This window comes from Ustilago hordei, assembly GCF_900519145.1.
Source record: "Ustilago hordei strain Uho2 genome assembly, contig: UHO2_contig_15, whole genome shotgun sequence".
NCBI classification, from domain to species: domain Eukaryota; kingdom Fungi; phylum Basidiomycota; class Ustilaginomycetes; order Ustilaginales; family Ustilaginaceae; genus Ustilago; species Ustilago hordei.
The window spans coordinates 193,067-211,215 of record NW_024545281.1 but is presented as its reverse complement, the minus strand read 5'-3'; the positions used below and the strand labels follow the sequence as shown (position 1 = coordinate 211,215).

General features: G+C 51.4%; 4 protein-coding genes across 4 annotated transcripts; 1 reads left to right on the top strand and 3 right to left on the bottom strand.

Annotated features, from left to right (window-relative positions):
• Positions 1-1,825: 1,825 nt before the first annotated feature.
• UHO2_05743 (putative guanine nucleotide-binding protein alpha-4 subunit) lies at positions 1,826-3,502 on the bottom strand (the record flags this gene model as incomplete). The annotated part of the gene is made up of 1 exon (XM_041558642.1): positions 1,826-3,502. The coding sequence occupies one exon, from the start codon at positions 3,500-3,502 to the stop codon at positions 1,826-1,828; it is 1,677 nt and encodes a 558-aa protein (XP_041414576.1).
• A 1,076-nt stretch (positions 3,503-4,578) lies between these two features.
• Positions 4,579-8,184, bottom strand: UHO2_05742 (uncharacterized protein; the record flags this gene model as incomplete). The annotated part of the gene is made up of 1 exon (XM_041558641.1): positions 4,579-8,184. One exon carries the CDS (start codon positions 8,182-8,184, stop codon positions 4,579-4,581), a length of 3,606 nt encoding a protein of 1,201 aa, XP_041414575.1.
• A 926-nt stretch (positions 8,185-9,110) lies between these two features.
• On the top strand, positions 9,111-10,148 carry UHO2_05741 (putative MAK16 protein; the record flags this gene model as incomplete). The annotated part of the gene is made up of 1 exon (XM_041558640.1): positions 9,111-10,148. One exon carries the CDS (start codon positions 9,111-9,113, stop codon positions 10,146-10,148), a length of 1,038 nt encoding a protein of 345 aa, XP_041414574.1.
• Positions 10,149-10,809: 661 nt separating this feature from the next.
• On the bottom strand, positions 10,810-13,238 carry UHO2_05740 (uncharacterized protein; the record flags this gene model as incomplete). The annotated part of the gene is made up of 2 exons (XM_041558639.1): positions 10,810-12,132; positions 12,192-13,238. The coding sequence occupies 2 exons, from the start codon at positions 13,236-13,238 to the stop codon at positions 10,810-10,812; spliced, it is 2,370 nt and encodes a 789-aa protein (XP_041414573.1).
• Between the last annotated feature and the right edge of the window lie 4,911 nt (positions 13,239-18,149).

The following is an 18,149-nucleotide window of genomic DNA, read 5'->3' as shown; positions in this document are numbered from 1 at the left end:
CAGAGATACAGACGGTTGCTCTGGGAATGGAAAATCATACCGCTTCTTCGGAACACAGATGCAGCTGTTTGTCAGTGCGATTTTAACTGTGATGAGATCTGATAGCAACAAGACTTGTCTACACCATTCTAAGCTCTACTTTGCTGCCCTTAGGAGCTCCTACATGCTGCGCAACTCGCGTTGCAGTAGCATTGACCCCATTCGCATCGAGCATTTTCATACGAATCTCTCTTGTGCTATGTCCCAATAGGTAGTAACACAAGCTCTCGACCATGTACGTGCGATAGTTGGGCAGTCGAATGACGACCAAACCAAAGAGGAGTACAAGTGTGGAAAAAAGTACAAGCGTGAACAGGACTTCCCAGGGTTCCATAACACTCATACCAAAGGTGGCGATCAGGGTGTAGTATTGTCTCCAGGACCAGTCCCAGATTTGGAAGAGGGTGTGCTTGATCAGACGGTGGTGTTCATGGCGAGCTGGGCGAGTTGGGTATGTTGACTGGGTGGCTTTGTGGTGGTGAAGAGGATTGCGGTATCTGTTGGAATCAGCATGGAAGCTTGTATTTTTGGCCTTGAGTTTCTTACAAGTGTAAGCAGAAGACGAGCTAGGCTTGCCTCGTTCTCGTAGGGACAGACCTGCTGCTGCTGTTGCTGCAATCATTCTAATTGCTCGAGAAGGAGTTCTGAATCGATGCTGATTGCACCTTGGTCGATGCGGTCCGAGGGTATATATCCTTATCTTGCCGGCAAAATGAACGGTTGGTGGGCGCAGTTGGGGCTATGATATCAGTGGCAAGGTCCCTTTGCCTGATACCCTTTTCTCGCTTTTTAGCTCAGAGTGTTATCGAGCTTTGATCGTATCCCTGGCCATATGCATTTGCCTCAAAGCTCACATGCTTCAGTCGTTCGAGGCTTTCAGAGGAACGGCTCGGCTTCCACCCCAACCTTGGAGTCGCACAACAACATCACAAACTGGCAAGCTAGCATCTCGCATCTTCCCCTCCGCAAGCACAGAGACGTTGATGCAGGTGGCATGATGCAAACCTCTCATCAATATCCGACGTTGCGCCGTTCGGGAAAAGAAGCGATCTACGCTTTCCTTGCTTCCTCCTGAGTTGGTCGGTGGATGAATGCAGTCGGCAATCCAGCTACCCGAACGTCGAAGAAGAAGAGGGACGACAAGATTCAGAAATTTGCTTTCGATGGAAGCATGCACTGTGCAGAGACGAGCGTTGATACAGTGAAACCACATGACCTTTTACTTTGCAGTCAAGGCAGAAAAAGACAAGGCTGGAGGAAGAGTCGGTAGTCGTCTTCGTTCGCATTAGAGCCAGAGTGCAGACCGAGCCTCGTTTTCATAACGAAACCGACAAGGTGAGGATTGTGATTGCTAAGAAGGGCATCATTAACTTGTTCGCCAGCCGAAATCGCAGATCTGACAAGCAGGAGAGGGTGCAGAGCTAGAAGATTGTAGCCGGCGGCAATGGTGTTTGAGGAGTGAGGCTGAGAAATCCATCGATCGGCCGAAGGAAAGGTGCATTACAGATGCATCTTCCCCATCCTCCTTCTCGATTGAGTTGTGTCTATTCGTAGTGACACATTGCCATCCATCCAAGCTGGCAAGCTTCTTTCTTTCTGTCGGCGCAAACACATGATCAGATGAGGGAGTTGGAGGGAAGCAAACCGCTCTTGACGACTGTTTGTATGATTTTTGACAACTCTGACTGACTGTAAAGATCGAGAGAAAGAGGCTGCCTCTGTGTTCGGCCTATCCTTCCTCCTTCCTCCTTCCTCCTTCCTCCTCCTCACATATGGTCGGATAAAGCTAACCTACCAAGCCCGTCACTTTCAGGTTCTCCCTCAGAACATTATCCTTGACACTCATCAAGATCGCCCTGATCTGTTTCGTACTGGTCGCAACGGTGGTATGAACATACAACCTCCTCTTCCCCCCACCCATCTCATCCTCTGCCATCCTCAAACATTCCCGGAATTTACCCCTAAACCATCTCCAAACAGCCTCAAAATCATTGTCCCCTTCATACTCGACCCAGTATTTGCCCAACTTGACTCCTGCCCTCAGCTTCTTCTCGAGTAAGTCTATTTTGTTGAGGAACAAGATGATACTCGCTCCGCTGAGTAAAGGGTTGGAAACGATTTGGTTGAAGAGGGCAAAAGTATCCGCAAGTCGGTTCGTATCGGGGTCTTCAATTAGAGGTTGATCGAAAGCGGATAGGGGCGCAAGGAAGATGATGCTTTCCACGTCATCCAGGAAGGGAGCCCAGGCTGTGCGTTGGGATCGAGAGCCGCCGACGTCGTAGATTCGATAGGTGAGGGATTTGTCGATGCGGAAAATGCTTTCGCTTACGCCCAGGGTTCGGACTCGAGAATGGAGGATATCTTCGTCGGAGGGAGAGTAGAGGGGGGAGAGGATGCGGGTGTAGGAATCGAGGAAAAAGGATGTTGCTGCATCGGATTGGCTATCGAGGAATAAGCCTCGTTTGCGGAGGGATCGACAGCGAGGATCGTCGTTCCATAGCCCCAAAACGTCGGTTTGGATCGAGGTGAGAAGGGTGATCGTTCGAGTTGTGGATGCGTCCTGTTCTCCTCCCTCACCACCTTCTTGCTCTGCTACCGGCTGACTCTGCTGAGGATCAGCGGGACGAGAAGGATTAGTGAGAGAGAACGATCGTCTAGCATAAGTAAACAACCTCTCCTGCCAGCCAGGTCTGAACAACAAGGGACCCTTATCCCCACCTTTGCCTCTCTCTTTCTCCTGTCCGGCCTCATGGACACCATTACTACCCAGAAGCTCAACTTCTTCACCGAACGCCCCCAGTTCGGCCCTCAACTTGCTCTCCAACCCTTTCACCTCTTGCAAATGCTTCATCCAACCCATCCGCACCCCTTCATTCACTTGATTTCTCGGCCCCAAATTATTATCTCCCTTGCCCTCCTCCTTTCCCTTCTCCTTGCCCTCCCCCACCGCTGTCTCCATGCTTCCAAGCTCAACACTCTTCCGCTCGGCCCTATCCCCATAATAGCTCGCCATGCTCTCCAACAAGGCCCTCACACTAGCAGTTAAATTCAACAAAACAATCTTGACCCAGCCTCTGCGTTCTCTTTCGTGCGCTGCTGGATCGTACAGCAATCTCATCTGTTTCAATACTGTTGTTTTACCAGCACCTGCTTGGCCGAGCAGTACCATTTTGTATACTCTTCCCTTTTTTGAACCCCAGAGAGCCGAGTCAGAGGTGTAGACGGAGGAAGCGAGTGAAGAGGGAGACGTGCAAGTGTTGAGGAGGCGGTCGATTTCATCTGAGCGCTGTTTTGCTTCTTTTTCCGCCGCTAGCCGGGCGGCTTTTTGCGAAGGTGTTTCGTTGGAAGGAGGGAGGAGGGCGACAGAGAGGGGGTCCTTTCGGTCCAGTTTGGTGGTGAGGGTGGCTTTGGATTTCGATCGACGGACTTGAGCCTTGCTTGCGGTTGAGACTGAAGGAGACATGGTTGCTGCTGCGAACACTTTGCAAAGTGTCGAAGCTGGCTGAAAGCCGTTGGAGATACGGATACACCAGTCAAGAACCGCGGGGATCTTTGAAAGAGAGGCAACAAAAAGCTAAAGCAAGGGGATCTGGGGGTGGGTTGGTAGCCTATATATCTTGCCTCTTTGCTTTGCAGCTTCGAATCTTCAGCTCCTGACTCTTTGGTGGGTAGGTTTGCAAATGAAAGCATGCGAACGTCGAATGTACCCACTTTGCGGGCGTCCCTTTGCACCAATTACGCCTTTGCGTTTCAACGGTTGCAACCGTTGCAACAGCCAGAGCTCGAAAGCGACGACAAGAAGAAGAAGAAAGCCCCACCGTGAGAGCGCCGCAGATTGCCAATGTGCGGTAGCAGTGGCGCTTCGGCTTTGTGTGTGTTGAATGCGGCTTTCGATTCCGCCAACGGGCAGTTAAGAAGGTGTTCGCGGCCGCTGACCGAGTTCCGAGCGAGCAAGGTACGAGTGGCACTGTGTGATGGTGGGCGTAGCCCTTCTCTCTTTGGATGAAAGCAAAGATGGAACTGGCGATAAGAGGCAACTGTGCAAGGTGGCGTAGTTGCTCTTGTTGGAGTAGCCGCAGGATTCGGTGTTATGGTATCAGTAGAGGAAGCGTTGAAACGGATGTGACGCCAAACGTCAAAACGTCCGCTTGATTGTTACAAGCAGCAGTCAAGGGTGCAAGGATCATCATCTCAAGCTAGCCGCCCACCTCAACCTCGGCAAGCAGAGTATAGGCGCACTACAACAAGGTCTGAGAGCCGGCTTTCGAACGCAACCTAGCTAAGAAAGGCATTGCTGTCTCGGCTAGCATATCCGAGTGAAGAAACCCTTACGCTCGGTTGCTTTGCAAACCAGAACAATGGATTGCGCCTCGCTTCTAATCGCATTCATTCGCAGTCGTTCAATATATGCTGTTCTGTTCAAACGATCTCATTGAATGGAAAGTGTGTGTGTTTTGTGGTAGAGTACAAGTACAAAAAAAAAAAAAGAATGCTATGCTAAGGAAAGGTGCTGTTTACCGCCTCCTTTGCCACCCGGTCTTAGACATCCATAACAGCCGTACAAGCAGCAACAATCAGATCAGTCACGCCTTTCAACGGATGAACCTCATCCAACTTGGTCCCATCTGCCTTGGTCGGTTCTGCGACCCCGGCCAACTTCAAGGCACCCCAACCCTCCGGTACCATCTCTAAGCCTTTACTTCCATTGCAGTACCCCAGTACTACCGGGAAAGTTCCCGGTTCGGGTAACCTAGGATCCGAGATGCGGGTAGCCCAGGGAGCGTCGTGTACGATGGCCGTGATTCGGAAGGCAGCTGGTGTGGGGGATTGGGGTTGAGTTGGATCTGAGCGTTGCTGAGTTTGGGCGGTGATGGGGTCTCGTCGGAGACCAAGTTTGCGCTTCCAATTGGAGGCATGCTCTGTGGATTTCGAGGTGAAGCTGGTCGAGAGACCATCGCGGTGGCTTCCGAAACTGCTGCTGCCGGTACTGGTGCTGTGCGATAGACCAGACTCGCTTTCGTTGACAGGAGAGCTGGTGTTGGGAGCAGTAGCACCGCTACCACCTGCACCCGCCTCGAAAGGATCGGCAAAACTGCCAAAGGGAACAAAGTTGACACGCATATACCTCACTGCATCCTGTGCCGTCGATCGACCGATCAGAGGCAGCGGGATCAACATCGTCAATGCCTCGGCCGGAACAGCATCCAGTCCCAAAAGCACGCTCTGCTCGTCCAGATCCTGCAATGCTGAGCCCGTCGCCGAGAGGGCAGTGCCGGCAAAGGTAGCACAAAGCAACTTGCTCGTCGCCTCTTGCCCATTCCAGCCATACAGCTCGGTGAGAGTGGAATTGACAGCCACACGGTTATCAATGCGATCCGTATGCGCCTGCTTTGGCGTCAGCTTGCTTGCAAACCCATCGTCAGTCGCAGCGATCTTATCCTGGAAATTACGACCGGCAGCAGGCTCGATGGTCTTCTGAGTGAGCGCCTCCGATCCTCTCCTGGAACCCATAATCGTCGAGTCGGGCGAAGCAGGGCGGAACATGGACCGCTGGAAAATCTCGAGAGCATTTTCGGTCAACAGAGTCGAAGCAGGCACTCGACTTGCATCGTCGTTGTCCCTTGCAAGACTGCTGCCAGCACTGATCTGGCGCTGTCGGGACATGGCTGGACAAGACACCGACTCGTGTGGCATCTCGGGATGATGATTTTGATGAGAGGCGGCGGTATGTTCGGGCCTACGCTTGAACCAGGAGTTGAGCATCTTATCCTTCTTCTGCAAGGCTCGCTGCAGACCTTTGCGGCTACGACTCTGCTTGCTGCTGGCACTGGCGGAGGATGTAGAAGCAGTGGTGGGAGAAGTGCCTTGCCATGACTCGGCCTCGTAAGATGCACTGCCGTTGGACTGCTGCTGGAAGCGTTGGCTCTCGAGGCTGTTGTCTTGCCAACCAGCCCAAGCTGCCGACGTCTCGGAAGTGGAGCTGATGCCGCGACTAGCAGATGAACTTGGCGAATGACTGCGCTTCGCTCGGCCTGCACTTGCCATGGGAATGGAATTGGATCTAGCAGTGTGGTCTTTGTTACCACGCTCGCATAGGTTACTTGTTGACAGTGCTGCATGCTCGTCGTCATCTGAAGTGTCGCTGTCAGCATCACTAGTGGTAGCCGAGTCGAACGACGAAAGCGAGTCCGAATGACGCGATCGAGCTGAAGGCCACGACTCGCCTGGGTGCATGCGCGCAAGAGGATCGCCTGGCAAGGAGGGAGCAAAGTCTTGGGCGTTGATGCTAGCTGTCGAGCCCTCTGCTGCCTGTCGCTGCTGAGCCGAGGCACCAAGGTAGGGCTTGGATCGCGATCGACGCAATGGCACCGCAGAGTGACGGAGGTAAGGTCGAGAGCGGGATCGCCTGAGCACTGGATAGACGGGCTGCGATGCCTTGACGCTGCTCTGTGGAGCTGCAGAGGCATTGACGCTGCTCTGTGGAGCTGCAGAAGCATTGGCGATGCATGTTTTGTCGAGCTGGGAGGAGCTAGTACGATTGTTGTGCTTTCGGTACTGGTGCAAGAAACGATGTGTCGAAGCGTTGGCCAGATAGACGGGCGGAGAGATGCTTCCAGCAGTAGGGCGGAGTAGTCGAAGTTCAAAGCCAGCCTTGCCAGAGAAAGGCATGGAGCTGGGATGATTTGCGGAGAGACCTCGGACTGCGGCTGGAGGCATTGCTTGTGCCTGTTCTCTGTGTGGAGCGGCAGCAGCAGACGCCTGACCCTCTTGGAGCCAGAGGGAAGGAGCGCTGACAATGACTGTCCTTTCGGCTTGCTCGGATGATGTCAAGTGTTCGAGATTGCCGCATGTGAGTGTTGCATTAGGCACAACGACCCACTTGTTGTTCCTGCGCGTGGTTTGTGCAACGGACCACTGGATGCGCTGATGACCGTTGAGAGGACATAGGATCTCGGCAGAAAGCTTGCAACCCTCCCAGTCGTTGAGACTGCCAATGTCGAGACTGTGGAAACCCATTTCCTGGATGGAGAGCACGTCGAGTGGCTCCAAAGGGTTGCAGGGTCGAGCAGTGAGATGGGCCCACTTGGGCGAGGTAGAGGAGACAGGTGCAGCGGCACTGGTGCCAAAAGAGCCAAAGCTGTCCCTCCACTCGATAGGAGTGAGGGGAGTGAGGGGAGCTTGGCATGGCTGGGTGGAAGGGTTTGTGAGGGTGGCAAGGGGTTGCTGAGGTGCTGGCGCCAATGGCTCGACGGGTGACTCGGTCTGCAGTCCAAGACTGGCGAAACCTCCAAGGACTTGACCATGGCTGATCGAGTATCGACGTCGAGGGTGTGCTTCTGGGGCATCTAGTTGAGCTTGCTGTAATCTGCGCTGCTTGTCAGCAGCAGCATTGAGTACGACTTGAGAAGACATGATCTCGCGATAGTCGGAACACTCGGCTCGGAGATGATGTGTGAAGCTGTCTTCGAGGGTATGAAGCGCTTTGTGAGTTCTGGCTTGGGATGCACACGAAGTGCAGAAGGGGTCGACATCTGCAAGCATAGCGAAAGGTTGTTTGGAGCTTGACAAGGGTGCATTGTTGGATGGCGATCGAAGGCGTCGCTGTCCTGCAGTGTTCGTAGAGATGGGAGAGTGGGGAGCATTTCCGCCAAGATCGAGACCATCGAGATCCAATTGCAGAGTCTCGGCAGAGTAGTGACGCTGATGACGAGGACTGAAGTGTGTCGCTTTGGCTGGAGTGATGGCAGGAGGAGGAGTAGTAGCAATAGTAGATGTGCTCGTATCGGCATCGGCATCGGCATCGACATCGACATCGACATGGACAGGGACAGCGGTGTGATGGTTGGAGGAGGTGGAGCCGGTGCGACGAGGGGGATGCGATCGAATGTGATCAGCGACAAGGCGGCTGGATGCTGATGGCGAAACAGTGATGGCGGGTGGAGCAAAGGAGCGACGTCTCGGAGTAGAAAGAGATGTAGAGGAAGACGAGGAGGATGGCAGACGAGGATAAGGCAAAGAGACGGAAGTGGAGGCAGCAGATGAGAGGGCAAGGGATGCAGATGCAGCCTGACTGGAGATGGAGCGACGTGAGGATGCATCTGGACGGATAGCAGCATCGCTCGGAGGGCTAGTGGAGGCCATCATGCTTGTGTGTGTGTGTGTGTGTCTGTGTGTCTGTGTGTGTGTGTGTCTGTGTGTGTGTGTGTGTGTGTGGAATGACGGTGATCAGGAGTCTTGCCAAGTGCGCTATGTTAGGACGCTGCCCTAGTTTTCTACAAGATGAACGCCAGCATGAGATTTGTAAGTGAGTCGCTAGGCGACGAGGACCACAAGGTTGGGTGAGTGACGAGGGTATTGCGTGGTGATGATGATGATGATGGTGGTGGCAAGGCAAAGCAAGAAAGCCGTCCTTGTCCTCCTTGTTACTGCTCAGAGAGAAAGAAGAGATTGCATTTCGGTGGGACCCAAACGACGCTCAGGCCATGAGCCAAAGCCAAGACAAAAGGCACTTTCCCGCACTCAGCAAAGAATGCAAAGAATGCATAAATCCAGCCAAGCAGAATTTCCCGAAGCGTTCCTGCGCCAAAAAGCGGCAAAGAAAAAGCAGAGAAAGTAAAATAAATCAAAAAAAAACAAAAAAAAACAAAAAAAAACAAAAAAAAAAAAAAGCAAAATTCACCACAGATTAAATCGCCGATCCTCTGTCTTTCTGTCTTTTGGCTAAGGTTTTCAAGATTCTAAAATGTTAGACTCTATGATTCGAACATAGCTTACTTAGGCGAGGTCTAACAAGGATTCGAAAATTGCAGTGTGAAAGCGCACGTGACCTGGAAGTTTTTGGCCTTCTCTGTGAAATTTTGGACAAGGAGAAAGCTTGTCGAACAGCACTCCTGCATCCCTTCCATCACCTCTCATACACTCTAAGCCCCACAAAGGAATCTCTCTTCTATTCAGCACTCTAGCGAAGGTGCCTCTCATCTTGTCTGGCTATCAGCTGCTCACCTCTAAGCATCGACATCTCTTCACACCCCCAATCGGCAAAGCCCTTGGCTAACCCGTCTCCCGTCAAAATGCAGTCCGACGATGTAATATGGACCATCATCGGCCACGAATTCTGCTCTTACAAGATCAAGTCCAAAAGCCACTCTACCTTCTGTCGTAATGAATACAACCTCACCGGTCTCTGTAATCGTCAGTCCTGTCCTCTCGCAAACTCACGCTACGCTACCGTCCGCGAACGCGAGGGCATCGTCTATCTTTACATCAAAACTGCCGAGCGAGCACATTCACCCAAGAGGCAATGGGAAAGGATTAAATTATCCAACAACTACACTCGAGCATTGGAGCAGATTGATAAAGAGCTTATCTATTGGCCCAAGTTCATCACCCACAAGGCCAAACAGCGTTTGACCAAGATCACCCAGTATCTGATCAAGTTGAGAAGGATAAAGTTGAAGCAAGAAGAACAACCGCAGCTGGTAGCCATTAACAAAAAGACACAGAGCAGAGAACAAAGGAGAGAAATGAAAGCCATCAAAGCTGCCCGACTCGAAAAGTCGATCGAAAAGGAACTATTAGAGCGTCTAAAGAGTGGTGCCTACGGTGATGCACCCCTCAATGTCAACGAACATGTCTGGATGCAAGTACTCGAGAATCGAAATAAGAGCCAAGGAGTAGAGTTGCAAGATGAAGAGAGCCAAGAGGAGCTCGAAGAGGACTTGGACGAGATGGATCGATTGATGGGGCAAGAAATCGAACAAGAGGAGGGCATTGGCCAGAGGGAATTTGTAAGCGATCATGATGACGATGAACAGAGTGAGGATGATTTCGAAGATCTCGTCCTAGATGATAGCGATGCTAACTCGATCCTGTTTGACAGCGATGCGCATGACTCAGACGATGATGATGATGATGAGCAGGAGGAGGCGGCAAGCGATGAAGACGGCGAGCAAGATGGAAAGAGAGCCAAGAAGCGAAAAGCTCCAGCACCAACCAAGAAAGCTCCAGCACCGACCAAGAACAAGGGCGGTAAGAAAGGACCACAGATCGAAATCGAGTACGAGGAGGAGACTGAACCTCTTACCAACGACGCTTTGGCAAATTGGTAATCGCCTCATCATCTCAACCTATTGCTCTCAACCTATTGCTCTCAGACGCAATTCTGTGTCGCTGCCATAGCTCGGCTTTCCTCGCATCTATCCATCGTGTACTCTATCCTCGCACCATCCTTTCAACTGTCGACTTGATAGTCTGTTTATCTTTCCTGCTCCATCCTTTTCTCACCTCAACCTCGCATCTATCCATCGTGTACTCTAGCCTCGCATCATCCTTTCAACTGTCAACTTGATAGTTTGTTTATCTTTCCTGCTCCATCCTTTTCTCACCTTTGAGGCATGCCAATCTTGGAGTGCTGCCATTGCCTCCGTCGGTCTTGAGGATGAGAATCGTTGCAAGACTGACGTGAGAGATAAGTTTGGCTGTTCATAAGCGCAAAAGCAAGTGTACGGCAGCTTGCGAACTTGGGACGAGTGGTAAGCTAACCCTCGCTCGGAAGGTCGACGGGGGCAGAATCAGGCAAGCTTTGAGTGGAAATATGTAGGATTCCAGAAGCAAGGAAAACTAGAGAACACAGCAGACGATCCGTGGGAAAGAGAAGGATAAAAGAGCGATAGGGGGGATAGACGAAAGCGAAAGGGAAATCAACGTGATAGCCGTCCTCCTCCATCTCTTGACGAGCACCTCGATGGGAATATTGTGCAGGGAGATGGTTTAGTAAACACCGCCGTAGGCATCTTCAGGATCAGCAAAGGAGCTTGCATTCGAGATAGGTCTCTGACCAGCAGAAGAAGTGTTAGGAACTAGATTCCTTACTTGCAATCCCGGTTGCTGTTGTTGCTGTTGCTGTTGCTGTTGCTGTTGCTGTTGCTGTTGCTGTTGCTGCTGTTGCTGTTGGTGCTGCTGTTGCTGTTGGTGGTAGTGTTGCTGCTGCTGTTCATGTTGAGCTTCGAAAGGGTTTCGAGGGTCCTGAGCGTATGTCTGTTGAACGTTGGCAAGGTCAGGAGTTGCACTTGTGCCTTGGCTGGTACCACGTCTTGCTGCAGTAGCATACTCTCCCTTTTGGCCAGGTTGAGGATTAGCTGAGTGGTTCAAGCTGGACTGATGAGCCAAACCGGCAGCAAGCGCTTCAGCAGCAGAAATGGACGCATGACGTTGATCAGCGCTCTCATCACGGGACGAGAGCGAGTTGCTTCCAGCTGTGTGATTGCGAACAAGCGCACCCGGAGCGAATGCAGGTTGAGGAGCAAGCGATCGATCCAAGTGGGCATAGGGATTAGCAACATTTGGCTGCCCTTGACCTCTACCTACACCTGCAATACTGTAGGGATCCCCACCGAACGCAGCCAAAGGTGGCAATTGCGGCGCAGGAGAGACACTCCTCTGTGCCTGCCCGCCAAAACCGGGCTGATCCAAGTAAGCCTGCTCGTGGTGGTTGTTAGCAAAAGCAGCATTAGGTGGTGCATGGTAGTCCTCTACCGGCATCGAATACTCGCCGTCCTTGTAGTATCCTCCTACTTGGGGACCAGCGTTTTGTTGCACACCTGCAGCGTGTTTTGCGAACATGGTAGGTGGGCGAGGTGGGCGAGGTGCACCGCTCTCGTTGTAGGCCATACCGGCAACCGCACCTGCAGCGCCAGCGGAAATACCGGATTCGTAGTGAGGAGCGTAGTTGTTGTACTGCTGGTAGTGCTCGGACATTTCAGAGCCGATTGCACCTGCGCCCGGGCTACCGCCATGGCCATCGTCCGAGTCAAAGCGATCGGGGATCATGGTCGAGTGACGTTGGAATGCATCGCGGTCAAACGGGTTGGCTTCGTAGGGGTCCTCTTTGTTGCGGTATTTCTTAAAGAGGAAACCGACGAGGCCGGAGAGAACAACAACTCCGACGAGAGAGCCGGCGACGATGCCGATGATCGGGCCGGCGGAGGAGGCGGTGGATTTCGGGGTGGAGGAGGCGGTGGAGGCGGCAATGGAGGCGGTTGGGGTCGAGGTGACAACGGCGGTGGCTGTGATCGGGACGATGGGCGTGCGGGACTGCAAACAAAGCAAACACACAAGCGAGCGAGAAGAGGGGGTAAGAACTGTCAGTATACCATGTTGCTATGTGATGCAAAGCAAGGTAGAAGAGAGCTGAGTGCCTCGAGCAATCCGAGGTAGGATGGGTCGAGGAGGCGTTCTTGATCTGGAGGGCGGGAGCCTCGGGCTGCAGATGATCTGAGCTGAGATGTGGTGTTGTTGGTGAGTGAGAAGCTAGTGATATCAAGGAGTAAAGCGCCATTGTCGGGCGATGAAACGATCTTTGCGACCAAGCGCATGGAGCAACAGGGAAACAGACTAAGCGATAACATGGGGCCAAGGGGCATATTTAGCAGAACACCAATCGAGGTAGAATCATTCTCATCTGTATCATCATCATCATCATCATCATCATCATCATCGTTGTTGTTGTTGTTGTTGTTGTTGTTGTTGTTGTTGTTGTTGTTGTTATTGTTGTTGTTTCGAGTCAAAGTTTCTTGCGCGTCGGATTGCTGTGTTGTGCTAGAAGGAGACTGAGAAGGGCTACTAACCGAAGAAGAGGCACTGCTGGTGGAGCTCGACCTTGTGCTCGACGACGAGGTGGCGGTGGTGGAGGAGAAGGAGGAGCTGGAAGTGGAAGTGGCGCGAGTGCTGGAAGAGGTGGTGGTGGGGTCAAAGATAGAGTCTAGAATACCATCGAGGAAGCCTTGAGATGAGGAAGTGGTGACAGCGGCGGCGCTGGTGGTGGTGGTAGTGATGGGGGGGAACAGGTTTCTAGTCAAAGTTGGGGTGGTGACAGTAGGAGTAGGGCGAACCATGCCGGCGCCACGGGTGGTGGTAGAAGTAGCGGCATCAGCGTCGGCATCAGCGTCAGCATCAGCGTTGGTAGTGGAGTCGGTGTCATGGTCATCACCGAATCCACCGCCCATGGGGGGAGCGCTAACACCACGACCGGGACCGATATGGTTCGCACCATCTGCCTGCCGAGCGAAAAGGTCTTGCTCATCAGCAGGCTGCTGAGAGTCGACAAAAGATCGAACAGCAAGAGCGAGATCAGAACCGTCATCATTGATGCGACGCTTGTGACGGCGCACACGAGGAGCGTTTTGGTTGGGGAGGGACATGAAGACTAAATGCTATCTGCTTCGCAACACAAAGATGTGCTGCTGAGGTTGGTGTTCAGAGGATGATCGCCAACGACAAAAAGCGATAGATGTTATAACAAGAGAGTGTGATACTGATGCCGTCTAGAAGGGGGAGGGGGAAAGGGGGGAAGGGGGGAAGGGGGGAAGGGGGGAAGGGAGGGAGGTAAGAACGAGATCCCACGTGCCGGCCGTGAACGTCGAACTGGGTAAGAGATGGTGTAGTGCAGGGAGAAAAGTAAAGGGAGAGAGAAAGAGGGCAGGATGGGGAAAGAGAGCAGGATGGAGATGGTGGCGAGATTGCAAGTGGGATCGACAGACAGCAGCGGAAGCAACAGCTAGCAAACGACGAGGACAAAGAAAGGGGACACAAGAATCACATTACCACTGCCCAAGCGCCTTGGATCTAGCTGGAATGCCTCAAAGACAGGGGTATCCAGCATACGGCGGAAGAGAAGAGCAGGCGACCAATGTCGAGAGGCAGAGAGACATGCTCTCTCTTGCGACGAGCTTGTTGTTTTGGCGCATCCTCTCCTCTCTCGCTCTTTCTTCATTGTTGTTATCATTGCAACGCACAGGCAAGCGACACTAAGCATCCACACAAGGGTCTTGTGACCCCTCCTACCTATCGACCGGCAGGCTTGACACAGAAGCCTGCGCTTGGATCGACATGCTACATTCACGCTTGAGCCTCTTGACTTGATGATACGCCTAGCTTTATTGGCATTCCTCTGACCCTCTCTCGTATAAGCATTCCCAATCATGAAACCGGCATCCTAGCTGGAGCCCATGGCTTTTTCCTTGCCTCTACACTCATCCATCTCACCATACCATTGTCAGTTGCCCCCGCCGTCTACAATGTCAATCCACCTCAGGGCCCGCACATGAACCGCACCCAGATTGCTGAGATTGCCAGCACATCAAAGTTCGCCCGAGAACACAACCGAACCTCTCCCTTCACATCCCAGTTACCGAGAAAGAAAATTCGCCGTTTCTCGTGCGAGATAAGAGGTTCGACTAAGCTTCTTTCTTTCTCTTCTAAACAAAAGGTCACTATCAAAGTTTTTCGCCTTTTTAAAAGCCCCCCGCGTTTTTGCACGAAATTTGAACCAGAGGGCAATGATCTGATCAGGTTAGTTGCACATATAATTTGCAAGATCAACTGCAACCTGGGGTTTTGTTTAATCTCACTGGGATTGATCAGAACAAGCCTATTCAGTATGTTTTACCAAAAACATGCTAAACAAAGCCCCATTGGCACAGAATGGGTTGCTTGTCACAAGGAAGCAACAGGAGGATTGGGTTAGGGCATTCCTGGCACTAGAAGGTGAGGGTGGCATACAGAAAACAATCACATGCAAGGAAGAGGACCAAGCTCAGTATCACACAGATGGTTACCACTCAGGAGGACCAAGCTCAGTATCACACAGATGGTTACCACTCAGGAGGAAATGCTCACAGCCACAGGGGCAACCACATGATCAGGGAGCATGACAATAAGGTCTGGCACACAATCAAGCAATTCACATGATAAGGGATCAGAAAATGGTCACTGGTTAGGAGGAGGGAGAGCTGTGTTAACGAGACTGGGGAATAACCCATGAGGAGGAGGAGCAGTGTCAAAGAGGTCAACATGCTGTCATAGGAGCCAGATGCACAGGAGGCAGGAAGAAGTGAAGTCATATGAAGGAGTGCAGAAATTGCAGGATCAGGCTAAGCAAGAGCTTAAGGAAGAGTTTGCTGAGATCAGTAGTAGAAATGCCTCTATGGCATAACTCATCAGGATCAGTAGGAACAAAGTTGTTACTACAGGGTTCAGTGGGAATTGTAATATCACACTGAGTACAACAGATCTCATGAGAATTGGTCAGAGAGGCACCCCATTGCCAATATGGCAAGAAGAGGTCACTGAACAAGGAGGGGACACCATCAGATGAGGCAGGGGCCCTGCAGTGATGAAATCAGCAAAAGAAGGTGGGTGCCAAGGACAAGGAAGTGATGAAAGGGTGCAAGTTGCCACCCAGATGAAGTGGCACTGGCCCCTGACAGAGATGAAGCAGCCAGAGGCCATCCATCCAGAGAAGGCAAGGAAGTGGTGCCAATGAGTGGCATCACAAGGTGGATGGAGAACATAGGAGGGATGAGGAGGATGAGCAGTGTCGCAGGTGACATTGCAAGGAAGGTATATAACCATGTTCTCTGTCCTAGCAAGGGAGTGGATTGCTATCCACTCTACACCATACATTACTAGTTATCACTTTAAGCATAAGTATACATTAGTTTCAGTCAGCACAGTCGCAATCAAGTAGATTGCTTCCATTGTAGCATGTGTGTTGTATCACTGCTCACTGATGTCTGAAGGCAGTTCATAGCAAACCAGCAGTCTGGATAACGATGTCATGGGACCGGATGCACAAGAAGTAAGAAGATCCATCAACTCATATGAAGGGAGCACAGGAATCGAGGAATTGGGCAGATTGTGGGATTTGCAGCAGAATTCATTGAGATCTGTAGTAGAAACAGTTCTATGACAGATCCCATCAAGATCTGCATGAACAAGGATGATATCACGAATCCCACCAAGATCAGTAGTAGGAGAGGTCATATAGCAGTTTCCACAGAGATCAGTGACAAGGATGTTTGTATGATGAATTCACATGTGAGGAGGACCAAGCTCTGCCAAGATGGGGACCAAGCTCAGAAACATGTAGCTGGTTACCACTCAGGGGTTCACAAGATAAGAGTCAGGAGAACAGTCACTGGTTAGGAGGAAGGAGAGCTGTGTCACTGACACTGGCATACAGGTCATGAGGAGGAAGAGCTGTGTCAAAGAGGTGTCATGGGCCTGGATGCTCAAGAAGCAGGAGGGTCACGGGTTCAACAGGTATTGAAGATCTAGTCGAGATCAGTAGAGAGCATGGTCGTAGTGCAGTCTCCATGGAGACCATGGACTCCTACGGACCCACATGCAAAGGAGGGCCAAGCACAGCCATGAGGAGGACCAAGCTCAAGGAGCAGGCACAGCCACGAAGAGGACCAAGCTCAAGGAGCATGCAGATGGTTACCACTCAGGGGCTCGAGAGACAAGAGCCAAAGGAACTGTCACTGATCAAAGGAGAAGGAGCAGTGTTGAAGGAGTCGACACCAGGTCATGAGGAGAAGGAGCAGTGTCGAAGGAGTCGACACAGCTCAAGAGGCACAGGGGTGCCAAGCAGGAGAGGCCCCTGAGCAGTACTCGATGAAGAAGGTACTCTCTGGAGAGAGAGCAGGAGCAGCATCGCTGGCGATGCTGTGAAGAGGTATATAACCATGCTTTCTCATCATCAAAGGTCGAGTGGATCCTCATCCACTCTACACACACATCATAACTAGTTATCACTTCAGCATAAGTATATATTAATTTCAGTCAGCATAGCAGCAATCTATCAAGGTTGCTCCTCATCATAGTGTGTGTGTTGTATCACCACTACCTGATGTCCGAAGGCGACCCATAGCAGGTCAGCAGTCCGGATATAGATAGAACCGAAGGCAGTAGTCCACTGCAGTCTGGGGATCACTTCAAACATCAAGTCAACACACTGGACACTCGTGTTGATGCCACCAACCTTATCACCAACACCATCAACCTCATTACCATCAACACTCACTGACCTTATCACTGACACCATCAACCTCATCATCATCAACACTCACACCAGACCTTGGTGTCATCATAGCATTGATATTGATCATGCCGAGCTACCCCTGAACGGAGTGTCCACAGAGGTCAGCCGAAACCTACAATAGTATATACAACAAACGCCACCTGCTGTCACTGCACAACTTGATAGTCACCGATACCGAGACAATAGCTGTCGCACAGTTTGATAGTCACCGAGTATCTCGACAGACCGACCTGGGTTTCAGGCGCGAGACCCCTGACAGTGGTGACCTTTCCCTTGTTTGTTGTCATCCTCTTGCTGTATTGGCAAGAGAGGTCTCTCTCAAACCAATTCCCATGAGGCCTGTTGTAGTGAGTGTGGTACTGCTGATTCTACTGACTCCTGTAGTAAGACCCATGTTCATACCAATCTTGATGAGTTTTGTCATAGAGCCATTGGTCCTACTGATCTCACTGAACTCTGCCAGAACTCTATTTTTGCCCAATACATGATGTTTGCACAAGATCTCTTCATATGAGTCCAGTTCTTCCTGCACATCCATCCGGTCCCATGACAATAACCTGCAATGCTCTGCAATTGCACGGTATGGAACAAAGTAAAGAATGCGATAAGTAGTAGATAGAGTGGATAGGGATCCACTTGTATGCTATGATGGAATGAATGTATATATGTGTTTGTGCAGTGTTGCCCACAACACTGCTCCTGCTCCTCCTAGATGTGTAAACACTTCCTTTGTGATGCTGCTCCCTCTCCTAGAACAGTGTCGATCCCTTTGACACTGCTCCTCTTACTCCTGAACAATGTGATGGTCCCCTTGACACAGTTCCCTTGTCTTGTGAATGCCACTGTTCATGTGGATGCTTCTATTGTTCCCTTCCCACCCTTGTGAGCTCGTCCATTGTCCTCCTCCTTGTCCTGTATGCTACCATTTCCCTGTGTGGTAACTTTCCCACATGCTCCTATGTGTTTCCAAGCCCCTTATTGCAGTTTGCATGGCTAAACTGGTCAAACTAACTCATTACAACCGTTTTTACTGAAAATGGTTGTAACTAAGCAATCCAACTGTTTTCGCATTTTCATGTGCATGCTGCACATGCATGCATGTACAGGGTCTTCTGCACAGACCCTGTGACACATCACACCTGAGCTGCTGTAGTTCCACTGGAAAGCTTCTGTTTGCTGGAGTTGAATCGCGAGATTGTTGAACGCTTCAGGGGACATGCAAACAAGT